General features: G+C 34.8%; 2 protein-coding genes and 1 long non-coding RNA gene across 7 annotated transcripts in view; 1 reads left to right on the top strand and 2 right to left on the bottom strand.

Annotated features, from left to right (window-relative positions):
* LOC134850899 (structural maintenance of chromosomes protein 4-like) overlaps positions 1 to 25,662 on the bottom strand; it is a 208,051-nt gene that overhangs the window by 148,396 nt on the left and 33,993 nt on the right. The window lies entirely within an intron of this gene.
* LOC134850900 (cytokine-like nuclear factor N-PAC) lies at positions 6,127 to 16,557 on the bottom strand. The gene is made up of 11 exons (XM_063866677.1): positions 16,247 to 16,557; positions 15,632 to 15,671; positions 14,902 to 14,981; positions 12,907 to 13,285; positions 10,733 to 10,915; positions 10,219 to 10,299; positions 9,820 to 10,149; positions 9,241 to 9,616; positions 8,654 to 8,833; positions 6,797 to 6,930; positions 6,127 to 6,553 (listed from the first exon to the last, which is right to left on the bottom strand). The coding sequence occupies exons 1-11, from the start codon at positions 16,555 to 16,557 to the stop codon at positions 6,479 to 6,481; spliced, it is 2,169 nt and encodes a 722-aa protein (XP_063722747.1). The 3' UTR covers positions 6,127 to 6,478.
* On the top strand, positions 16,460 to 24,503 carry LOC134850903 (uncharacterized). Of its 5 annotated transcripts, none has more exons than XR_010164205.1 (4): positions 16,460 to 16,566; positions 21,711 to 22,215; positions 24,020 to 24,167; positions 24,331 to 24,503. It is a non-coding gene; the product is annotated as an uncharacterized LOC134850903 (long non-coding RNA). The 5 variants fall into 5 exon arrangements; XR_010164206.1 differs by having other exon boundaries at positions 16,477 to 16,566; positions 21,689 to 22,215; XR_010164207.1 differs by lacking the exon at positions 16,460 to 16,566 and adding an exon at positions 18,427 to 18,500.

Consider the following 25,662-nt stretch of genomic DNA (forward strand, 5'->3'; position numbering starts at 1 on the left):
TTATAACCCAAATATATTTTTGAAATTCACCTATTTATAGCTCAAGTGGATGATTGTTGTCGTTTGTGCTTGATATATTAACAAATATAAGAGCATCTTAGGGGGAAAAAGTTCCTGATTTTGAAATCGATTTCCACTTCAAAATTGTTTGAATGATATGAAATCATAAATCAGTTTCTTCAACGATAGTGGAACGCAACGCATAAGTTTACAATATGAAAGCTCAAAAATTAAATTCAGAGTGAAAAAAGAATCAATAAAACTAAGGCGACTTGGGTCGCATAAAGCGCCTTTTTTGTCCTAATTGGAAAAGAAAGCAATTTTAGTGTGCTGCGGAGAACAATTTTTGATATTCAGATATAAGGCTAGGGCACCAACCCTGGTAAGTCGCTTCAATTTTTTTTTCCAAATTTTTTCACGAAACTCATATAAAATAAACTTCACTCGGTCAATTGATTGCGTGCTGCGAACACATTAACCATGTATTTGCGTTTGCTGACGTCGTTTTGTAGCGTTTTACCGTTTTTGCTTGGGGGGGGGGGGGAGAGATAGCTCAATTGGTCATTACGGGGGGAGATTGCTCAATTGATCCGCAATGTATGCTAGGATGAGTAATTCATTCTCATTCTGTAATAATTCCAGGTCGACATGTGTTCAACAGTTTCAATTGATTTCTCTGATGCGGAAAGAATTAGGTAATTATTCATTTTTTAATTTGCAAAATGAAACTTATTGATAGGTTTGTCACAACTAGAAAACACGGGTATAGCAAATTGGCAATTTTGAAACCCCGGTAACATGATCCTGCGTGAAGTGATGTATATGCTGGAACAAAAAACCGAATCGTGTTTAAAACTTGACTAATTTTTCTCTAAAAATTTGTGGACATTAAATCTTTTGACATGAAATTAACAAACCTGTACCTAAAATTTTCTCAGAGCGATGCTAGTTCACATTATTTTTTTGCTAGGTTTAAAAATATTTGCAGATGCTGCAATTGAATTTTCAATGAAAGCTTTTGAAAATTAGTTTTTTTTTGTAGCTGGTTTTTGTTTTGAGTTGCGAGTCTTATGGGAGTTTCCTACAAATAATTCACGTAAATTACAATATCAGGGCAAAACTAATTTAATAGTTACGTATTTTATGTGTTTACTTGAGACATTCTTTCAGTTTTTGTTTTTGATTTCTCTTTTGCATAAGTTTAATTTTGATATTTCAAGTGATATATAACTTATACTTTAAAATTTTTGTGTTTTAAAAAAATTCATTTCTATTTAGAGAGCCAGCTTTTTAGAGGTCTAAAATTTGGCTGAAAAGCAAAGCTCGCCAAGAAGCATTAACCCATTACTTTCTTGAAAAACCGGACCATAAATCTATCATTGGTACTCGGTAGAAGTCTTACGCGAACTACGAGTCTTACTATGAGAAATAGTCTTACGAGAAATGGCAGCCAGACAGATGTTGGATATGACGATGGGTTTAGTGCATACGGCGTCTATGATTCCCACGAAGTGCAGCACTATCATCATGATGAGACCGACTGTGATTATCATTGCGAATGCGAGTGAGAGACCGGCCGCCATGCACTCCGTCTGGAACGTCTTCACGAAGTTGCCTACTCCCGACCGGAAGTCGTGAAAATCTGAAAAAAAAACAATTATATTGAAAAGCATGTTTTTTGCGCGTATTTGAATCTTCTGTTCCGACAAGAAACAGTTTGATTCAAATGATTTAGTAGTCAACACATGGACATTATTTTGCAATCTTGAAAAAGATGGAAAAAATGAATGTAAATATTATTTTTTAGCTTAAGCATGATAGATGGGCCTATAGATTATATATGTATATCTTATATTTATTTTGATTATTCAACCAAATGTCTATGTCAAAAAATTCTACCTGAAATTGCTCAGCGAAAAAAAAACGGTTCACCCAGCCTACATTGAACAAAATTATGAATGTTAGTTCCTAAATCGAGAGTGAATGAATTTTTTCATAACAGGGTCAAAATTCACATCCGCGTGAACAATTAAAACCGAGAATTTGAGCAACTTGAGATTGAATTTGCTATGAATTGGGTAATATAATCAAACTGTGTCGAAAAACCCGATCGATTAAATTTACCATTTATTGACAGACAAATATCAAAGTCCCCGTAATAATGACACAAACTCCAGAATCCTATGTACTCAGTCGTTTTCCCGTGCCAGTATATAAACAGATGGGACGAATGACCCAGCCCCATTAGAAGAAGGGTGACCAAAGCAAAAATAATTGCACAAATCAATAGAATGACAGCTCGATCCATGGTTCTAACAGTTGTTTAGCTTAATTCGATGTTTGATTGATATTGCCCTACCCACCTTGATTTTTGTTCTTTTATCACAAAGATTCTGCTTTAAACATCGTGGAGATTTGTCTTATGGCATGTTGCTCTTTAAACTAAATGAGCCATAAAAATCAACGCAATTTTATAGAGATCAATAAACTGACCACACCTAGTTTTGTTAAACTACGCAAGTTAAGTCACATGTCCTACTTATTGAATTAAGCAAATTAAGCAAAACTAAGCAAAAAGAGGAAACGCTTGCGGTACGTAAAAATTGGAATGGCAGCTAGCCGAAAAAAAATAGGACAAAAGCCAGTGATTCAAAAAAAATTGAAAAAATCGTTTGAGCCATAAAATCTGTTTCAAGAGCACAAATGCAATTTTAAAAAAATTGGCCCTTCAAACGACAAATTATGAGGCAAATAAACAGATTTCTTTCAGCCAAAATCATTCAAACCGAAGGAAACAAACGTGAAAAAAAAAAACGAAAATCAGCGAAAAAAAAAGAAAACAATTAAGAGTTGTTTTAAAAGCACCAACAAACAATCGAATGAAAGAGCCATTTAAAATGCAGACAATGCGCTTAAAATCTTTTTTGGGCATTTAGTCAAAACAGACATGCCAACTGGTTCAACTAATTTTGTTAAACTAATTATTAACCCGTAAAAGAGTCTATATTCCGATTTGATAACACTCGCTTGTCGCTAATGTCAAAACTGTTTTCGATTGGTACAAAAAAATGTGAAGAAAAAAGTAAGTCATCAACTTAACGCTGCTTCGAGTGCTCGCAACTATTATATGATGCCATAAAATCACTTCCCTTTTGGAATGTTTTTTTTGAGGTGTTTCTGTTTTATTTTAAGTAAACAGAATTTCAAATTTTAGTTTTGAAAATTCTCGTAGTTTTAACTCCATTTTAAATATAGACAAATCTTTATGTCCTTCCCCTTTAAGTTTACAAAGTGTGAATGAGTTTGAAGTTTTAAACTAGACAGCGCAAATCAGGGCGAAGCCGTGAATGTTCCGACTGCCTTTTAAGATTTGTAATTTTTTACAAATCTTAAAATTTGTAATTTGTAATTTTCTAAAATTTAAAATTTTTTAATGGAATTATCCCTCCACACGCAATATAAAGTATAAAAGGATATATTTCGCTCCTTATAACAAATCAATTATGGTAAATAAGCTTCTTTCGACCAATTTGGAACAATTTCTAAGACGGATTAAATCTCCGCTTACGCGTTAATAGCGCGAAATATATCGCGCGTTAACTCTCCCAAAATGGCCAAATGACAATCTTTAAATCCCCATAACTTTACAAAACATGATCACAGGTGACATATTTTTTAAAATTTGAGCTCAGAACAACAATAGTTTTCGAATGATATAAAAAAAATCCGTCAAAAATGGCTAGTTAAAAAGTCAAAATTTAACTGAAGAAAAAAAACCCACCCCGAGCACAAATATTCCGTTACTTTCGTATCGAAAGTCGGAATAATTAACTTAAAATTTCTGTCCAATAAACTGTTAAAGCAGGAATCTCAAAAAGAATTTCCCCAGCTATTACAAAAAATCCAGGCCATAATCGACTTCTTAAATTGTATTTTTGTAAGATTTCGCGCAGACCGACATGCAAAAGTAACCCAAGGAACTCACTTCAAGTCTTAATAGCCAAAATGCAAAATGCTTTCACCCAGATGGTATAAAACACTCTGTGCATAATTTAAATGGTAGCAAAACATTTCGTTCATAAGTGGATAGTTGCAAAGCTGATATTTGTGAGACAATTTTCCTTGAATTGCAGTCACATTTTGAAAGTTTTCAATTAAAAGCCTTTTGTATTGAAACAACAATATTCGTGAAGATGATTCGAATGTTAAGAAAGATCCATAAATTCTTCCAATTACAATTAACAATTCCAGACTTCAATTTGAAGTATTTATAAAGGTTGAAGAAGCTTCATAAAACCTTTCTAACTTTTTTTTCAAATTGAGGCAATCAAGAGACTTCAAATTAAATCAAAGCTTTTATACTTTTGACAATCATTCTCTCCATTTATCGCTACATTTGAGTTCATCTCAAAAAAAGTCGAGCAACCGAGAAACATTATTTGAAATGGATTTTGGAATCAATAGAACGACTGAAAAGCAAATTGCAAGGACACAGATTTGTTATCGTACGAGTTTACACTGGAGTACCCGAAACCACTCACAAAATTTTTCATTTTATTCCATAGTTTTCTTTTTCTTTTGACTCTTTCGAGTTTTTACCATTAATTCTATGCCTTTTTGTTAGGAGATAGGTTTCTGTCATTTCTGTTTATTCAGTTATCTAGTACTTATCAAATTTTTTTGATTAGTAATTTTTAGAGTATTTCATGTGCAAACCTTGCGAAAAATTTAATACTCTTTAGCAGAATAGTCCAAGTTACAAAAAAAAATTAAATTTGAACACCAAGCACAACACAAATCAATCAGAAAGTAGTTAAATAGAAATGTGCTCGAGCAAAATAGCAAAAAATAGAAAAACAAGAAATTAAGTATGAACGTAATAGTAATGCCTAACACAGACCGCTAGTTGAAAATTCCGCTAATGCACACATCATGCATTCGTCATGAGCTTAGGAGTTTCCGTTTTATCAGTAATTTAACAAATTATTCGACGCGTTGAATTTTTTAAGTTTGCCAATTTTTATATATTGTTAACTTCAGCCTATTAACTCTAAGTTTTCGGCTAACAAGTTAATACGGAAAGTGAAACGGAGCTCCGCATTATTTGCAGTACGCTAAAGAGTTCAAAACCTAATTTCTTTAGTGAAACTGATAATAGGAACTTCTTAAGCAACTATTTCAAGTCGAATAATTGCTGATGTAGATAATTTGTTGGATTCCTTTTAGATAGTTAAATATCAGACAAATTGATCTTTAAGCTCAATTGCAATTGAAACGAAAGACCCACACTTCGCCCAAACACATATCCTCACAGTTTCCAATTTCAAAACTAAAATATTCAAAATTTTTGATTTTTCAAATCCCCATGTTTAAAAGTTTAATGAAAATTTTTTAAAAAATCATAAGAAACGTCATATCTCGAAAACTACAAGGATTTGAGTGGAATTTGGAGGTAAGATTCGCAACCCCTGGGGAAGCCCTGACAGCGTCTCATTAATGGGTTGCTAATTTCAACCTTGGTGAAACAAACACTGAATTAAAACTGGAAAATCGAAAAAGAAACCTTAACCATTGCAATATACGATATAGCTTAAACGTCAAAAATTCTCGTTAAACATGCAAAAATAATACGTTGAAAAAGCTTAAACGTGGTGAGATAAAGAAGCGCGCATTTAAAATTATGATAGACAATAGATTGACGGAAAAAAATTGAATTCAAACTGGAAAATCGAAAAAATCTTAACCATTGCAATATACGATATAGGTTGAACGTGAAAAAATTGTTTTAAACTGCGAAAAAAATACGTTGAAAAGCTTAAACATCACGAGATAGTGAAGCCCGCATTCAAATATACCATAGAGTAGAGCACTTTACGTTCGACTCCAGGTTAGCCAATAAAAACTACTCATAGTAAGCTAATAATAAAAATATTAATTACCAAATTTTTCTACAATTTTAGTTACATTGGATACAGTACTTAGGAAACCAATTCGGATGGTAAAAAAGACAACCAAGATTTGATTTGCCTACCCTGGCCAATTAGTCCCTGGGTGTACAAATTTATTTTTGCGAATAAAGTCTAGTAGACGGTTGCAATATCTTTGATTATATTTATGGTAAAAGACTACGTTTTCAAAAGAGCTAAATTAAATAAGAAATAGCCACATCATATGCATTTTAAATTGTTTCAATATTTACACTTGGTCAGCCGTTTAGAGAATATATAAAGCATCATTGCAAAAGAAACATCTCAAATATATATTCTATTTCACACGAACGATAATGTTTAATCTCCGAAAGTTGAAGAGTTACATACATTTTGAGTTTTGATCGAAAAAGCATGTCCTGAAAGGCGATGTTTCGTGTCGATTCGTATAGGTTCCAATTGAAACTAAATTGGTTTCGGCGTTAAAATTATTTCATGAAAAAGTAATCGGAGTTTATATTTGCGATCAATCTCAATTTCATGTGCTGCAGTTAGAGACAGGCTGCTTTGTAAACTACAGCCATGTCTAATTCTTCATCTCCCCAAGATAGAGCACGCTTGTAGAGCTGAAACAAAAATATAAATGAATATATATTTTTTCGTTATTCACATTCAATCAACAATAAATCATTTTTGTCTTTAATTTAGTACATACTTTTTAAAACTTAGTGCACTAATGGTCTACAAAAAAACGAGACGAATCAACCTAATTTAATGAAACTGTTACTCTGACTTTGTGATGCATTTCCGGAAACCACTTAAATGAGTCTAAAAAGCCAATACAAGACTGTGATGTTGATAGCAGCTACCTCGTTACAGGAGGCAGTGATGGGCATGGCCTGCATGAGCTGGTCACTCAGACCAAGTGCTATTCGGAGGTCATTCTGCTGCTGACTCAGTCGCTTCTCAGCAGGCTCATAGCTCTCATTCCCTCCCACAATCACTAAACATAGCAAATTACACATCCACGCAACAATTCACCTCAACCTACATAACGATAGAAGACCTTAAAATGCTTCAATAAAATGTATGGCTAAACGCTCAAAAAGAAAATAGAAAATAATCAAGGAAAAAGAATGTACGCTTAGATTTCCATTAAACTGCCGAATTAAAAACTGAATCTATTCACAGTTACTATGGACACAGCAGGTAAAATAAATTTATCTTCAAACTCAAATACCTTCAGGCACAGTTTTATTAACTTTTATTGATTCGAAGATACATTTGTATAAAAAAGTAGAATACAGAGACAAAGCGGAGTTCGCACCACTAGCAATGCAATACAAAGAGTATGGCAAATTAGCCGACAGAAAATCAGATGAAAGCCGCCAAGTCGAAAAAAATTCGTATGTCGAAAAAAAAAGGTTTACCACAATTTTCAAATCTTTCTCCTGATTTTGTCCTAATTAAAGCTCACTTAAGAACAAGACGCAAGCTAGAACAATTTAATGATAAATTAGCATCAAAATAGATTTACGAAGCAACATCAACGCCGACAATTCTTGAGCAGACACTGTTGAGCCGAAAAAAAATATATATTTTTATTAAAAACATACAAAAAGTCCTCCCTTTCGAAATACTTATTTCAAAAAATTTTCTGCTCATCAGACGGCGCCGGATAAAAAGAAAAACTTAAATTATACTGAGATCGGTGATAGGTACATTTACAACCAAGATAAAACATAGCAAACAGAGTTGGAAAGGAGTCAAGGAGCACAATTAAACAAAAAATTTGTTTTATAAAAATCTCAACTTGAGAAAAAAAAGATGCCTTTAGAGCTCTTTCGGGGTGGCCACAGTGTCTGCGAATTCGCACGCACTGACACTCGCACTGATGAAAATAAATGCCCGGCCTTGACATTTTTTTTTTAAAAAAAGCCTTTTTTGGCTTGGTTACCCAAACTTCTTTCATTGGCCGAACTCATTGGCCCAATTTTTTTCACCCAACTTATTTCTTCTTCTCAGAGCTGCTCATACTACCTGAAAAAAAATCTTATACTGTGTAAGCCTGCTTCGATTTTTGAGATTTGAATGATTCAGTAGAGAAGCGCCATAAAAAAACTGGCACTGATATTAATTTACTGGCACTGATGGCACTGACAGATCACGCTTCGCACTGATTCGGCACTGCCCGCATTGATACCGTGGCCACCCTGTCTCTGAAAGCTCTCGAGAAAAAATTATGATCAACTACTTTTCGATAAAATTGACTTAATTTGAGAAAACTGGATCATTAAGTAAATCTTTTACTTCGCTGGGAAATCTGAAAATTAAACTACACCTTAGAAGCTAGAAGTGATCTTTACACTTTTGCTGTTCAAAAAAGAAGTTTGTTTTCCTTTTAACAAAAGAAATGAACTGAACTTTTAAAAGAAATCAAAGTCAAACCGCGAAAAAGTGATTTTGAGCTTTAACAAACTCCCGGGGACTTTTCCTAAAGAACGAAAAAAATCATCGCGACCTAAATAGGGAGTCTGAGCTCCGTTAAACGACTGTTAAAAACAAATTTCGAATAGAATGGGCATGCTCAAAATATGTCTGTCATTTGACGAAAGTATAGTCCTGGAGATGACCACCAATATCAGTTCTCCACAGCAATTTTTTACGGGAAAAGTCTAGTAGCCGGTTGCAACACTCTTGTTTATCCGAAGGGTAATCATCATTACTTTCAGCCTTTTCCACCAAGAATGGAGACGCCAAGTCTGAGCTCTGGAGCACCGAGAGCAGCTGCTGCTTGTCCACTCCAGACTTCCTGCACAGAGCCATAGTCTCGGCCAGTACTGCCAGTTGATTGCCATACAACAGATTCATCAGTACTTGCATCTCACACGCTTTACCTGCAGATCCTAAAAACAGAAGAAGGAAACCTATTGCTATTCACCCAGCTGAGTTAAATCGGCTCTATGATTAACTACTTCCAAATTTCCTACTCCTTTTCTCATCCCGGTATTGATTGCAATGAGTAGTGCAAAATTTTGACATCAATTACAAAAGCAATTACGTCAGTTGAACTTCAGTTTTCTGATCAGACCTTTATGCAATTCAAAACCTAACGCATTTTTCAGGCTTATTCTTTCAAGTGAAAGGCTAAATATTCAAATTAATGATTTCGTCAAATAGACTTTCAAGGTCGAATAAAAAAATGTCATCATCAAATACACTTTCGTTCTGATGAATGAGAGCATTTACTGTTCCGAATCTTGTTTACATTCAATTCGACAAAAAAAAAAAATTCTCACGACTGAAAACCTACCTACATAACTCCTCTTTTTACTGAAAATCTCCAAACAGGGCAGAACGTCTTCATAGAGAGAATAATCTCCAGCAGCCAACATCAGAAAGGTACCATCCCCCGATTCCTTCCGAGATCCAATCATAGGAGCTTCCAGGTACCTTCCACTTCTCATCTGGACTAACTGGTAGAACTCCGTTGATGCTTTTGGGTCGCATGTTGTCAAGTTGACAAAACTTTTGCCTCGTTTCATTTCACTGAGGGCCCCATTAGTTCCAACCAGGACCTCTCGGACGGATCCGGTGTCGGTGACGCAACAGAATGTGATGTCACTCCTCGACATAACATCTCCAGCTGAGATGCAGATTTTAGCTCCAAGACTTCGCAGATCAGAGCACTATAAACATCAATCTAGTTCCTTCTTATCACTTACAGTTAATATATTACTTCGGTTATCAGGCTAAAAATTCATAAGTATCAAATCATTCCTCCAAATTGTGGAAAGTTATGTAGTAAAAATAAGTTTTTTTCATGATAAAAATGACTTCTTAAATTGCAGCAGGCCGTTTTTCCTAATGCTTAACAACTTCATAAAATTACCTTCTGTGGAGTTTTGTTCCAAACGTAGACGTTAAAATTCTGTTTGAGAAGCAACTCTGCAAGCGAATGCCCAATAGTTCCAACGCCAATGAAACCCACATTCTTGTCAAACGGCTGTGTTCTCCTAATTGGCTTGATTTGGGCTACTTCCGTATGCGGGGAGCCCTTTTTGTTTAGCAAATGAGCTGAGGATGGCACCACTACCGGTGACCTTGATGATGAGGGTTTGGAAGGAGAACTTTGAGGTGATTCGTCAAGACTAAATTTGGTACTATTTTGGCTGTCTGTTTTTTGAACTGAATTGCTGGCTGCTGTAGAGCTGGATTCCATCTAACATAGGAAACCTTCATAAAACTGACGCTGAATCAAGATAATTTAGGTTTTTTGGCTAGGTTTTACCTGTTGAAGTCCGTCGTACGAAAATTCAGAGCATGTAATGGGAACTGATCTCTTACTGCGAGGCTCGTCGGTTTTGTTGCCCTGAAAAAGAAACCATGTAAATTCATTTGATCAATCGTCAAAAAAGACATTAAAACATTAACTCAGGTCGTATTTTTCAAGGCTCAACCTTTAAATCGGATTAAATATACTTTCTCAAAACTATATCACCTTAAACCAATCAATAACTTGGCCCTTTTTGTTTTGCTGTATTTTTCGGAACATTCTGTGCTACTTTTTATTATTTGTATTACCCTTTAACGGCTCCCCCCCCCCCTATCCCTTTGGGAAATTACAATATAAAGTTGTATAAAGATTGATTATACGGTCATTTGCATTTAAAAAACGTGGTACAAATTTTTTCACTTGTTCACACTGTTACATTTCATTGCAGTTTAGAGCAAACTTTCCTAAATTCAATAATTTCACAAAAATTAAACGGTGGGAATGAAAAAGAGCCCCTTTAACTACTTACTGTGACTCTCTTTCTTGACGCCCCTGCACCTGTGCCCGTATTATGTGCCCCCTTCTTGGATGAAACGGGTGGATGGGTTGACTGAGATTGTGAGGAGGTGGAAGTATATTTAGAGGATGAGACCATGTCTAACTGTTTGTCCAACATGTCTAACACTCGGTCAGGCGTCAGCGTGAAATCCTCCTGCCAATGATTTCTTACTTGAGTTATTTTACCACGTTTAGCTCCTGCAACTGGTCATTCAAAAAACTCATTTCAGTCTTTTGAAAACGATTTAATAGATTAATCGTGGATCACAGTCTTATTCACGAAAGACCCATCAAAATACCATTGAGTAATTTACTTGATTATATGAGTTTTCGAATCAATTCTAGTAAGAGTTCATTTTGTGCTGGGACAAACTAATATTAGATGCAATTGCTTCCTCCAGTACACAAAATCTGACAGTAATATCTCATTGACAGTAAGCAATGTTTTCGACTTCTGAATTCTTTTAAGCGAAAGAACTCAAGTTTACCTGCCAACATGACATTGTCAGCTAAGACAGCAAACTGATAAAGAAGAAAAAAATGTATAATCAGTTTTTTTGGCTCGGTTTTTCTGCCCAAACAACTTTTTCATGTTTGAGACTGATGAGAAATGGATGTCAAGGACTTTTAAAGAATGTCAACTTCTCCTGCTCTGATATTCAAAGTAAAATATCTGGTTGCGATGACTAAAACCCTTCGCACAGCGGAAGAAGTACCTTCATTTTTTCTAAGAGAAGACGCTTAAGTATTATCAAATCTTGTTAATGCGCTTTTTATCGTACCGCTGTCAAAACACTCCTGGTCATTGATCTGGAAATTTTCCTATGATACACGCATTCATAAGTCAGATTCAAGCAACAACGTGGAAAATTACGGACCAATAAGTTTTCTACCAAACTTATCTTTGATCATGGAGCGGATTATGTCAATTTTGCCTAACCCAAAATAAACACAGGCGAAGCTGAGCTTCGAACCAATTGCGATACAAATTTGATAACATCAAACGGAAACATTTGAAGAAAAAAAATAAAATTAATCATTTTTGTCAATAAAAAGCGGTCTCAAGCATTTGTGCCACCTCTACGCCAGATGCACCGGATGGTTGATTGAATTTGAATTTATAATTTAATGCAGTAAAAAGCCGAAAATACCTGAGCAGAAAACTTTCAAGCCGAAAAAAAAATTACAAAAACATCCTATAAAATTTTAAAAAATTTTATGTCCCATGTCCCCCACGCACGCGAAATTTTTTCGATACCCGAACGACGCAATAAGAAGCCACTAGATCGATATAAATTAAGCCGATACTTATTAACCCGATAAAAATACAAAACGTGAAAAAAAATTTGAAAAATCTAGTTGGTAAAATGAAGACCAGTATTAAAAACGAATTTCGATTCGGTCGGATTTTTAAAATGCTAAATAAAACACTTCAAGCAGCGACAGAGAAAATTGTTTATAGCAAAAAAAAAACGATTCATAGATCTGGCAACTAAGCCGATGAAACATAAGCAGACAAATAATAAGCCGAATTTTTTTTGAACCGGAATATTTACAGTTTAAAAAAACATGTCCTTGTAAGATTCGCACCCGTGACCTTTGACGTCTTAAGCTTATTCGTCCAGGCTAAGTGTGCAGGAGATACTAAGAAATTTAAATTCATTATAAACCCAGATTCATTATAAACCAAGGTACCACGATACTACAACTGTGGACAAAGTTGTTTACGGGAAAAAAAAGTCTAGTACCCGATTGCAATGCCTTTGCTTATCGCAATGTTAATAAATTCATAAGCCCTGAGCAACATGGATACATGCCAAATCGGAGCAGCATTACTCATAAGTTATATCTTGATGAGAAATCGCAAGTGTAACAATTTCAGAATGTTACAAATATATTTGCTTCAAAAAAAGTTCGCAAAAGAACTATACTGTCCTGCCTTATGGCCATTGAAATAAAAAATATATATAGAGCCAAAATTTTCTTAAATCAGTCCTGGGTTAAAATACTTCTTAATTTATGAGCCAATAATATGGCTCATTTTTCGTTAATATTTCGAATACAATTCTGCGTCAATTCATGTTAAAAAAACATCTTAAGGGTGAACACATGCATTCCATGAAACCATAACGTCAAAGTTCTTACTTCTTTAAGCTCCGTCTGTGAACTCGTCAAGCCAATTTCACTTGTTCCATCCGATCCTACGCTCAAAGAGTCCACATCATCCGGAACCTCCACCGACACCGTGGGACCTCGAGCTCCTTTCCCTCTGGTCGCTTTTCCCATGACAACCAGCGTACCCGCTTCACCTGGTTTCTGGGCTTTTTTCCTCGTAGTCGTTACAACAGATGGAAGAGATTTCTTAACTTTAGCGTGAATTGGAGAAGTGCCGCTTAGTTCGGCTAATCGCTCTTCTTCTAACTTCTCTAAGGCGGATTTGAAGGCTTTTGATTTGCTGCTCACTTCGATCTTTTCGTCCTTTTCGAAGTCAAAGTCGTGAATAAACTCTTCTTGAACCCATAAACTATAAAATAAAACAAATTGCTTTATAAAAATTTTGCTTGATAACCGAACTAATTGAATTATAATTGCTATTTGAATTATAACTGCTACTTAACATAATTGAAATTAAATTCTGTTTTATAGGTCCAAGTTTATCAAATTGTTTCGATTTTAAAATTGAAAATTTCCAAGCTATCAGTATAGAGAACGAACATAACACGCAATAAAATGAACCTAAAACTGACCTTTTAACCTTCTTACCTCAACTCAAGTCTGCGTTTCTCAGCTAAAGTAGGCTTCTCATGATAATGATCAAGATTGGAGCTAACAATATGATCGTTTGAGGTGACCACTTGTGCCTTACAAGGCCTAATCGCACAACGCCACGTAGTATTTTCATTATTAGGATTAAAACGAACACTGTTGAATCTTTCACCACTCAAAACTTGCCTAAAACCTCGTTGGCTTCTTCCGAATTCAAGCATTTTTTCACTTTAAAAGGAAGACTTGTTTTTCAGAGGGCTTCGTTTACAATTTAATAAAATGCTGATATAACAACGACGCAGGAATTTTTGCTTTTATGAACAAAAACTGAACTTTCTTGAAATACTTGTCATAAATTCAAAAGCAATCAAACATTGAAATGAACAACCAGTAATATTGAGACCAGATTACATAATTGACGTTCATTTGAATTACTTGACACCTATTCATATCTAAAAAGAGTGTTCGAGTGTAGAAGATACGGATTACGTTCAGCAAAAATTCAAGTCAAAATGTTCGGCAACCTGATTTTTTGAACTAAGTCAAATTGGTTGGCCGGAAATTTTGGTAAAAAAAAGGGAAACTTTGTGACATCTGCAGATGTCCTCGCCCCGTAGAGCATTTTAAGTAAAACTAACGGACTGATTCCCCTCTGTTCTTTAACCTAACCAAGATTCGTTTTCATATTTAGTTAACAACTACTGCTTTGAGTTTCGAGGTAAGAACAAAAACTTAAATCCGTAAACCTTTTCCTGTGATAGCATCAAAATTAAGCACTGTGATAACTTGTGGTTAATCCGTACATCAAGTAATGCTGATGTTTTATAAAAAACAAAATATTTTTTTCGAAATTTCAAATTCTACAAATCGAGGAAGTGAAGCGGAAATGGTTTAAGAGATCCGCAACTTATTTGAGATAAAAAATCATTTATTAACAAGGCAAAGAAACAACAAACGAGCAGTTAAGCTCTTCACATAGAACCTCTGTTGCGCGTGAGGCGAAAATTCTAACCATGTGACAACTCGTAACAGGCGACAACTCGTAACAAGCGACAAATCGTAGCAATAGATTAAGCGGGGAACACTGATTCACGCGCAGTATTCATCTGGCGCCGGATGTAAGCGCATCGGAGCAAGCGTATGCTACTTGCCAATGCCTTTTTACAATTTTAACTTGTTACGAATTGCCGCTTGTAACGAATTGGCGCCCTACCCCTGTTGTGTCCCTTGTTATAAACTTCATGCTATTTTTGTTTATTTTCTGTTCTGAGAGTTGTTACGTGCAATTTTTTTGGCTATCTTTGTGCTGAGAATTGTGACGTCACGCGCAGAAATGGAGAACATTTACTTAAGTAGATCATGGAATATACTTACAAGGAATCGCTGTCGTACATGTAGAGCCACACGTGATGTTCACTCGGCCTCTTTGAAGTCTTTTCTGAGACATGCGCCACCTGAAAATCAAAGCCAACCATCACACACCAGACAAACTAATCAACACCAAGAAAGAACAACGAGTAATTGCTTTTCACTGGGAAGATTAAAAAGAAGTGAGTGATTTATGAAAAGAATAATGTAAAAAATTGAAGTACTTTTAATTTGGACATTAGGAAGAGTCTTGAAAGTCAAATGGTCGAATTCTTTTTTTTTGAACTAAACTAGAGGAAAACACTGGCAGTGCAACGACGTAACTGAAAATTGTCATGAATAAATGATGAAATTGATTGAATTCGTTGAACGTCAAAAAACAGCCCATTTAGCATGAAATAGATAAATAATACTGAAAAAATAAATATATGAAACTACACAACTAGCAATCTTGCTGCCAACAAACATAAATTTTAAAATAGATCGAGGTACAAGTATGATAGATGGTTCCCTAAAAATTAGATAGGTCCCTGAATAATTTTTGGTGGTAAAATCTTCCGAGATAGGGTGAGTATTTGTATAATTATTCCAAAAATTTTCTATAAAAATCGCGTGACCCATATTTCATGTTTGCTTTTTGTTTCGGGGAACCAAATAGCTTATATAGAACTGTATCAGATTCAGGAAGAACTTAGTATTAATTAATTGGTTGTTATATAGAAAAAGGATGACTCACCCTTGCAGGCCAGAAGACTCCTCGCTTGGTCTGTTTAGCCCTGAAACACAAAACCCACATGAATTATTCAATTCTTCTATCATGCGCTTGGAAATCGGCACTGCAACGTCACGGTAATGCATATTAACACCATCTACCCAACCCAGGCTGAGCTGGAACGTTAGACAATAACCACTCAACCAAAAAGCAATTCAGATCTCGTTACCAAAGCTATTGCAAAACGAGAAACCTGGTTACTAGAGACAATTTTTACTTGATAACCGTTAAATAAAAAATGTATATCAGTACTGGAAATTATCTAAAACGAGGGGGGACTTAACAAGATCGTTTACTTTTCTAATCCAAAATACATTGTAAGGAGGAATATTGGGGGGATTAGGACGCTAACTTGGTCCGTCACAGCTACCAAACATCGAAAAATAGAAAAAATCGATTGTTGCAACAAGGATGGTTGGGTAGCTGATGATCTATAACTTGGGTTTAAAAAAGGATATTCAAAATACATACATGCTTAATCGGATTAGTAATCCACCATAATTAATTTCTAGCAAAAGTTGGAAAATATTCACCAGCAAATCTAAGCTACATTTTAACAACCAAAACAAATCATCTTACCAAACAAAGTCATTGGGTCGAAATTTTTCTGTCAAGTTTTCATTGGAATCCTCATTTGGTTGTTCAGTACTCTCCATTTCCACCTCAAAACCTGAACTTCCTACTTTCGAAGTCTCAGTTTCCGCTTTCGTCCCATTAGATGTTGCTTGGATCGATACAATTGACTCTCGGCTGTCAAGATGTTCTGCTTTTGACGTTTCCGTTGCTGTATTTATATCATCGCTTTTAACATTAGCTTCAAGATCACCGAAATCGCCCGACATCAGTTTCGAGACGGCAGCCTCCATCGACGGTTCTAGCGCTTCATCCATTATTATCTGGTTTGGTTTCTTTCTTATTAGAGCGCGCAATCGTTAAATTTATTAACCGGTTGCGTAAACATTCACCGATATTCGGTCGGAGATTGTTGCTCACACACACTACTTATCTGAAAATTATGGAAAATTTCAAATTGAAACGCTGCAACATGTGCTTGAATATAAAGAGTTTAAAATAGTCTTTTACCATAAATTGCCGATTCGAAACACTTAGCCCAAGTTTGAGACTTCTCGAACACTTACTTAACACCTCTCAAACGTTGCTTCCCCAGCTAAAAAAATAGAAAAAAAATATATATTTTGGTAGCTTACATACGGTAAATCAATAAAAAATATTGCAAAGATTGGATAATGTTATCAAATCATTGCTCTAGAAAGCGAAAAATTCTATTTTCGAAATTTATACTGCCTAAACATGTACCAAAAGCTCGGGAAGCTCTTCATCCAACCTCAAAAAACGACCAAAACGGATTTAATATGACACCACTCAACCGCTTCTGGCCTTTATTCATTATTTTAGTCTTTAAAAAAACACAAGCCAAAAACTCCTAGTAGTCCATGGCTAAAACGACTAGCCTACATAAGTTAACTAAGAAGCTTATCAAGCAAGGTATGTAACCTGATCGAGGCAGCACTTCGCGTTACTTGTGATACAAACTCCGAAGGAACAAAAGGTTGTAATAAAAAAAAACTAAATTTCCATATCTGAGTTTACCTTGTTTACTTTTGCATCCAGATTAGCATCCAAAATAGTAATTGAACAACTTCGTAAAAACAACTGAGCGAAAACAAACGAATACAGATTTCTAATAGCATTGTATTTTTTCGTCAGAATGAGGCGTTTGATGTTTGTTCATCTTCAGAAAACAGTACAACTTGTAGACAATTCAGCCCAAATTAAACTTACAGCTAGTTGCACACATTACCTTACCAATCGCAATAAAGTAATAGAGCCAACAGAAATTCAAAACCAAACGAGGAGCCGAAGCGGCGCTTCTTACTACTCTGATACGTATCATGACAATCTAGCCGAGAGAAACTATGACTATGATTATAGCACTGAGGTGCAAATGGTAGTAAAACTTGCTACCAATCATATAGTTCTGTTTAAAACTTGCACGTTCGCTAAAACTTGCAGGGCTGCTGAACTTAAATTCCAAAAAACTACCTACTAAAACTTTCATTGATTTGTTTCAATGCGTATCGAGAAAGACAATTGCCATAATGAAATAAGCATTAAAAACTTTACTTTGAAAAAGTTTAACAATTGAAAGGTTTAAAAATTTTAAGACAAAATGTCTCTTGACACCAAATTGTTAAGATTATTTTAGGAAAAGTAAAAAATTTTTTGATCTTTTTGAATTAGTATTTTTCATTTTACGCTGCCAATTGATTTATCTCAAGATCAACATGTGATTCTATAAAATCCTTTTTAATCTATTGATTGTACTCAAACTGAACAAAAGTATCAACAGCAGCATTATGTCACAAATTTATTTCTGCTATTCAAATTACGGCTGTGACGTCACTGAACGTGGGCAAAAAATAACTTCAGGCGGGGTTCGAATAAATGTTGTTTTATTCTAGATCCCAGATTTTTCAACTTAAGAAAATTTGACGCGGATGAAATTGCTCAAATGGGTTCTCAAAACGACTCATTTTTTAAGTCAACAGCCAGTAAAAAATGAAACTTATATTTTGACCTCTTCAACATTTTGACAAAGATAAAGGGGTAACCGTTATTCTTTTTCCTTAAAAGGTCTGTTCTTGAAATACAATCTTTTTCGTAATTCTCAATTAATTTACTCTGCATTCCAATTTCACCAGTTAATCTTGTTGTTACAAAATAATCAATTGAATCAGGTGAAAATAACAGTGACTCAATAACACTTAACCATCTGAGGCATCTCTTTACATTCTGATATACTTCGTGGGAAGTAATATTTTCCTTTCCTTAACAAGAAGTCCAATTATAAAAGAAAAATTGGCAAATAGTAAAAAATTGTTTAGTTACCAGTTTTATGCGTTATTATCACAACTAATAAATCATAATGTTCCATAACATTAACAATTATCGAAACTATTTTTGTTCCGACTTTCGATACGAAAGTAACGGAATATTTGTGCTCGGGGTGGGTTTTTTTTCTTCAGACAAATTTTTGACTTTTTAACTAGCCATTTTTGACGGAATTTTTTTTATATCATTCAAAAGGTGTTGTTGTCCTTAGCTCAAATTTGAAAAGATATTTCACCTGTGATCATTTTTCATAAAGTTATGGGGGTTTAAAGATTGCCATTTTGGCCAATTTGGGACAATTAACGCGCGATATATTTCGCGCTATTAACGCGTAAGCCGAGAGTTAATCCGTCTTAAAATCGTTCCAAATTGGTTGAAAGAAGCTTATTTGCCATAATTGATTTGTTACAAGGAGCGAAATCTATCCTTTTGTACTTTAAATGGCGTGTGGGGGGATGATTTTCATGAAATACTTCAAATTTTAGAAAAAAAAATGTCATTTTATTTTTTCTTACATTTAATTTTTAATGTTATTGCTGCTCCATAAAACCTTAAAAGGCAGTCGGAACATTCAGGGCTTCGCCCTGGTACGAGAAGTCTTGTCTACATTATCTTTAGCAATATTTTAGAAAGGTGGGTGGAAGTAATAGTATTTTAGTTATCATCCGCCTGCTCAGAAACACATTGCAATAATTTTAGTATTAGTACCCAAAAAAGTACAAATCACTTGCTATGCCAAGCTACATGGCAATTGCGATACAACAAGTAAAGGATAGAAATAGCATGACTTAAAAACTGAAACTTTTTGTACCGACTTTCGTAATGAAAGTAACGGAATATTTGTGCTCGGGTGGGTTTTTTTTCCTCAGACAAATTTCGACTTTTAACTAGCCATTTTTGACGGAATTTTTCAAATCATTCAAAAGCTATTGTTGTCCTGAGCTTAAATTTGAGAAGATATTTCACCTGTGATCATTTTTCGTAAAGTTATGTGGGTTTAAAGATTTCCATTTTGGTCAATTTGGGACAATTAACGCGCGATATATTTCGAGCTATTAACGCGTCTTAGAAATCGTTCCAAATTGGTTGAAGGAAGCTTATTTGCCATAAATGATTTGTTACTAGGAGCGAGAAATCTATCACTTTGTACTTTATATGGCGTGTGGGGGGATAATTTTAGCAAAAATTTCAAATAAAAAATCACTATTTTTTTTACATTTACCTTTTCGTGTTATTACTGCTCCATAACCTTAAAATGCAGTCGGAACAATCAGGGCCTCGCCCTGATACAAGCAGTCTTGTTTATGCTTAAATTTATTAAAGTTTTTCAAGAACTCCAGGTGTGGTTGACTTTGAGAATTCAAACATTTGGGACTAGAGCCTTATCGATCTCATAAAAATAATCGCAATTTTGCAAGAAACAAAATATTAGGTAAATAAGCCGACAGCCAAATAAGCTGAAAAGCTACCGAAACTTTTCGGTAAAATCTTATTAGAAACACATACAAGTACTACCCGCATAGTATCTACAAGTGCTATATATGCACTGAACGCAAAGTGATATATAAGATTCGGAAACTAAACAGAGCTTATCGGCGATCGTAAAACAGAAAAACCATCAGCAAAAAAAATCAAATCAAAATTCTTCAATTATACATCTAAATCTATCAAAATCAATGAAATCTTTTTAAAAAGCGTGCCCCGACAAAAGCGTGGGAAATTTGGATTGGGGGAAAAATTACTTGCAGAGAAACCCTTCAAGCCGAAAAAAAAAATCAAAAGACAGAAAAACAAATGTTTTTAAGTCGGCTCGACTAGAACACACACACAGCAACTTTTTTCGGTCATTAAGCGACGCAATATATGGTCACTAAGCCGATATAAAATAGGCTGAGAACTATAAAGCCGAAAAAAGGACAAACAAAAACTTAACAAATCGAATTGGTAAGATTACAACCACTATTAAATGCAAATTTCTAATAGGATGGATATTTAATAGGCCCAAAATATGTCTGTTGCAGTATTTTCAACTGAGAGAACCAGGAGATGAATGAGCTCAAGAGATGAGTCCTGTGAACAAAGTCTTGTACCTGATTGCAACACCCTTTCTGATCGCAAGGGCAATGAAATCATTGTTAAGCTATTGGATCTTCACTATTACATACCCCATAATATGAAACTAGTTGAGCTATAGTTTTTGTAACTAGACCGCCAACAAAACAGTACAATTTTTACATAAACACAATCCAAAAGGTTCTTTTGTTAAACAGCAAAAGATGGGCTCGTAAGTTCAGATAAAGAAAAATGAGCCTTGATACTACACCTGGCTAAAAACGCCCCCATATTAAAGTTCCTTTTTCCGGCATTCGCCATTTCTTTATAAGAGAGCATAACTTGCCACTGTAGCAGACTAAAACGAAAAAAAAGAGCATCATCACCGAGCGAACATCAACAATATATCCTCGAACTATTGACCCATAGCCCATTATTTATCAACATCCACAACCAAATATGGTGCAGATCAACTTAACGACCGTTACAGATAGTTCGAGGTTTTCAAACTGATTTAAAATTTTACGCATACTTACCAAAGGTGACCAAAGAAAGCAGGCTTAAATCAACTCAAGATTCCTTCTCTTTAATTGACATGCTAGTGCCACATGTGTGTAATGGCCGCATTTGAATTATCAAAGCCGAAACTGACATTCGCGTTCGCAATTAATCCCCGAAGCCATTATACCTCCATAAAAGAACTCGCCATCCTTTAAGATCAATCAAATTCGGTTTGACAAATAAGTAGACTTCTCTCATCGTACAGAATTCAAAACAGAGATTCTATAAAATATAAAAACAAGTTTCTAGCGGAAAATATTCTGGAAACTCCTCATTTTTGAATAAAAAACTACTTTCTTTGAGATAAATTTTCAATAGGCCCTTTCTGCTAGCGCTCAATTCATAAAATATAAAAAGTGCGGTTTGATTTTATAACTTCGAGCATGACAAAGACCACTTGAAATTTTTTCATAACTTTCTAAATATTTGATCACGAGCAAAATGGTTTTTTCCCGAACTCCTCAACAGAGAATCTAAAACAATCTGCTTCTTTAGCTTTCTTCTTTATTTTTGACAGCCACAAATTGTCAGTTGAAGTTGAAGAGCAACATTTAATCTGTACGCTTCCTTTATTGTACTTTCAAGAAAAACGAACTAGCAGAAACTAATTAAGTCACCAATCAATTTCCATGACTCTTTTGTTTGCGGAATTAATTTGAAGAGTTCTGACATTGATACCCACCAATTTTACCCCAGGGTGTAATATTATTAATCTTCGACAGATGAAGTTCAGGTAACCCTTTTTGGACATCGGTATCTTTGACCATTATATATATATATTTGTATCAATTCATGATAAATAGCCAGAGATATCTTTACAAGGCAGCTTCATAAATCGGCAGCGTAAATCAAGCCAGTTAATCAGAATGAATAACTTTTTGGGATCATCGTCCAAATTTTCATCATGTGACTTTACCCAGATATGTTTTACGTTTCTACTTATTTCCATTCAATTATCAGAAGTGAGATGTCGGAACTACGGGCCCAGTGTTGTCACACATTTGCCAGCAACATACCAACAGGTAAATTTGAAATTACATTTTTTAAGCAAAAAATGCAAAAAAGATCAAAAGTAGCCACAAAATTAAAAAGCTACTTATCACCGATGGTAAAAAAACCTTGTTATCGGTTTTTACGAATCTTCAAATTTGAGAAACATGTTGTGCTTGATATATTTTTGATGTTTTGCTGTTGAAATGAATCAATTGCAAAACAACTGGATCAAGGAGCATGAATATTTATGAAACTACCCAAAATTAGGGCACAAAGTCGATTTAATCAAAAGGCAGAACTCATTTGGGCCGTATAAAATTTTTGAGCAAAAAAAGGAGAAAATATAAGAAGTCAAAATTGTGAAATAACAAATTGCAGGAATAAATCAAAAGACTAAAAAAAAACTAAAACGATTGTGCGTAACGCAAAAAAATAAACGATGTGACTCTAAAACAACTAAGCCAACAAAACATAGGCTGAAAAACAATAAGCAGATTATTTTTTTAAAACTGATTATTTCCCGTTAAAAAAAACTAGGCCCTTTAGACCAAGCGTAGCGGAGACGCAACGAAATTTTTATCATTATAAACCAAGGTACCAATTGATTCTGTTAAACAAGTTGCTAGTCCGAAAAAAAGCTTTATTCCAATTTGATAACGCATGCTAATCACAAGCTTAACAAGACTGCTCGTATCAGGTCGAACCCCTGAATGTTCCGACTGCCTTCAAGGTCTATGGTGCAGTAGTAACATGAAAAAAATTTTTTTTAAATAATAAAATTAAAATTTTACTAAAAAATTTGAAATTTTTTGTAAAAAAACATCCCCCCACACACCATAATAAGTCTAAAGTGATAGATTTTGCTCCTATTAACAAATCAATTATGGCATATAGGCTTCCTTGAACCAATTTGGAACGATTTCCAAGACGGATTAAATATCCGCTTACGCGTTAATAGCGCGAAATATATCGCGCGTTAATTGTCCAGTTGGCCAAAATCGCAATCTTTAAACCCCCATAATTTGACGAAAAATGATCACAGGTAAAATATCTTTTCAAATTTAAGCTCAGGACAACAATAGCTTTTGAATGATATAAAAAATTCCGTCAAAAATGTCTAGTTAAAAAGTCGAAATTTGTCCGAAGAAAAAAAACCCACCCGAGCACAAATGTTCCGTTACTTTCGTTACGAAAGTCGGAACAATAAATGGTGTATACCGATCGCTTTTTTCATTGCATCTTAAAACTTCGAATTTAATTTTTTTTAGAAAAAATATTTTTATTCGACAAAAAAAATATATTTTTTCAACCGAGTCACATTTTCTCCCTCTTAGTTATGATCATATAACTATCAAAGAGCCGCATTTTAACGGATTCTGGGGGTGGATTTAGGGGGAAGGACGGACGTCCTCCTCGTGGATTTGACAATCTTACCACGCAAAGGGTCCCCCTTTCGTAGTCTTTTACTATATTCAATTTCAGCCCACTAGCCCTAAAAATATTTTAAAGGCGCATTTTGTGCCAATACATACTAATTTTGAAAAGGAACGCGCAGCAAAACAACGCACTTTTTGGACAAACAATTTCAAAAAGTGCCCAAAAACGGCCTTTTTGAGCTGTAACGGCCTTTGTTTTACGAAAGCTTAAAAACATTTGTCTGGGGCGCAGAAAATTTTGTCGAAATTGGGTCTTTATAGCGTTCTGGGAGGGTTCGGGAAATCATATTGGTCGACCTAGAAAAAAGAAATCCGGCACCCTCCTCTCGAGAAAATGTGCTGTGCTAACCTATGGAGTGCTGTGCTTAACCATGAAAAAGAAAAATTTTTGTTTCAGGAACTCCAAATGGATAAGATCAATTTCTTTAAAACTCAACTTAAAGAACTATGGCAGCAAAACGAAGAGCAACAAGGCAGAGATCAAACAGAAATCTTTTTAGCAGAAAGGCCGAAGTTGAAGCGGCAACAGAAAAACTGCAATTACCGTAAGACAACTTTGGGTGCATTATAAGACCAGAAGGAACGCATTGAATTCAAAAACATTTTGAAGACTAAGTAAAATGGATTATAAGCCTAATTAGGAATAGGAAAAGAATAAGTCAGATTTGCTACAAAATATTTTTGAAAACATCGTCTTATTTTTTTTAGATGTTTGCTCGTGGAAAACGCCAACATGGTAACAACAATGGATCGACTCAAAACAACAACGATTGTGCATTATAGTTCTTTCTATAGTTTTAATGCCGATGAATGCCTCACGAATTTAACAACTCTGAATCATTTATGATATCAATGATGTTCACAATTCCAATTGCGTTAAAAATGAGTTCAAAAGCTTGTTTTTTCAAAGAGTATACTGTGCTATGAGTCACTTAACCCTGAGCAATTTCTACATAGAGCTCCACATTACTTGCGATACAACGCAAGCTTAGCACTGCAAGCTAGCGAGTAGTAAATGAGACGGAAATAACTACGTCGAAAGAAAAGAGTTAAAAAATGGAAAAAACGAAAAACTCAATTTCAGAAAAACAGTCGAGCGATCAACCGTACAAAACCCCCCTTCGAAGTGACCTACCAAAAAATGTCCTGTCCAAGCATGTATAAATTCTGAAAAACAGTCCCCCTACCACAACACTTTATTTGCTCTTTAAATGAAACAATACGAGGCCAATAAACCGATATAATATAGGCCGAAACCTATTTAGCCCAAACAAAGGAAAATACACGCAGACGCGAAACAGAGCAGAGCTTCGCAACACTTGAGCTGCAAAAAACACATTGCGCTACAAAATAGTGAATGAAAAAATGACAAGTCAAAAAAATTATGCTGGAAAAAATTACTTAAAATAACTTGACAAAAAGTTGAAAAATTACAGCTACAAAATCTCATATTTGTACCAGATGAGCAGGCCTTAAAACATTTGTAGCAGATGAGATTATTTACATAGCGGCAACAAAGGCGACAAACTTTGGGTCGAACCTGTTAAGCCGAAAACAAAACTGTTGTCATAAAAAATCACTGAATATAAAAATTTTTACGACCCATCTAAATTGAAACACATAATCCCAAACGGATATATTATGCCATAGAAATTACGCAAAATAATTTAACATGTCGATATAACATAAACTGAAACTGTTTAAATATTTAAAAAACGAAGAAAAATATGAAAACAAAAATTCAAAATCAGTCATGGTAAATTTACAAACGAAATTGAACCGACATAAACTAGGAAAAAAACCAGGAACCCAAAAAAATTCAGAAATGAGACGGAAATAACTACGTCGAAAGAAAAGAGTTAAAAAATGGAAAAAACGAAAAACTCAATTTCAGAAAAACAGTCGAGCGATCAACCGTACAAAACCCCCCTTCGAAGTGACCTACCAAAAAATGTCCTGTCCAAGCATGTATAAATTCTGAAAAACAGTCCCCCTACCACAACACTTTATTTGCTCTTTAAATGAAACAATACGAGGCCA

The sequence above is a fragment of the Symsagittifera roscoffensis genome, chromosome 7 (assembly GCF_963678635.1).
Source record: "Symsagittifera roscoffensis chromosome 7, txSymRosc1.1, whole genome shotgun sequence".
In the NCBI taxonomy this organism is placed as follows: domain Eukaryota; kingdom Metazoa; phylum Xenacoelomorpha; order Acoela; family Convolutidae; genus Symsagittifera; species Symsagittifera roscoffensis.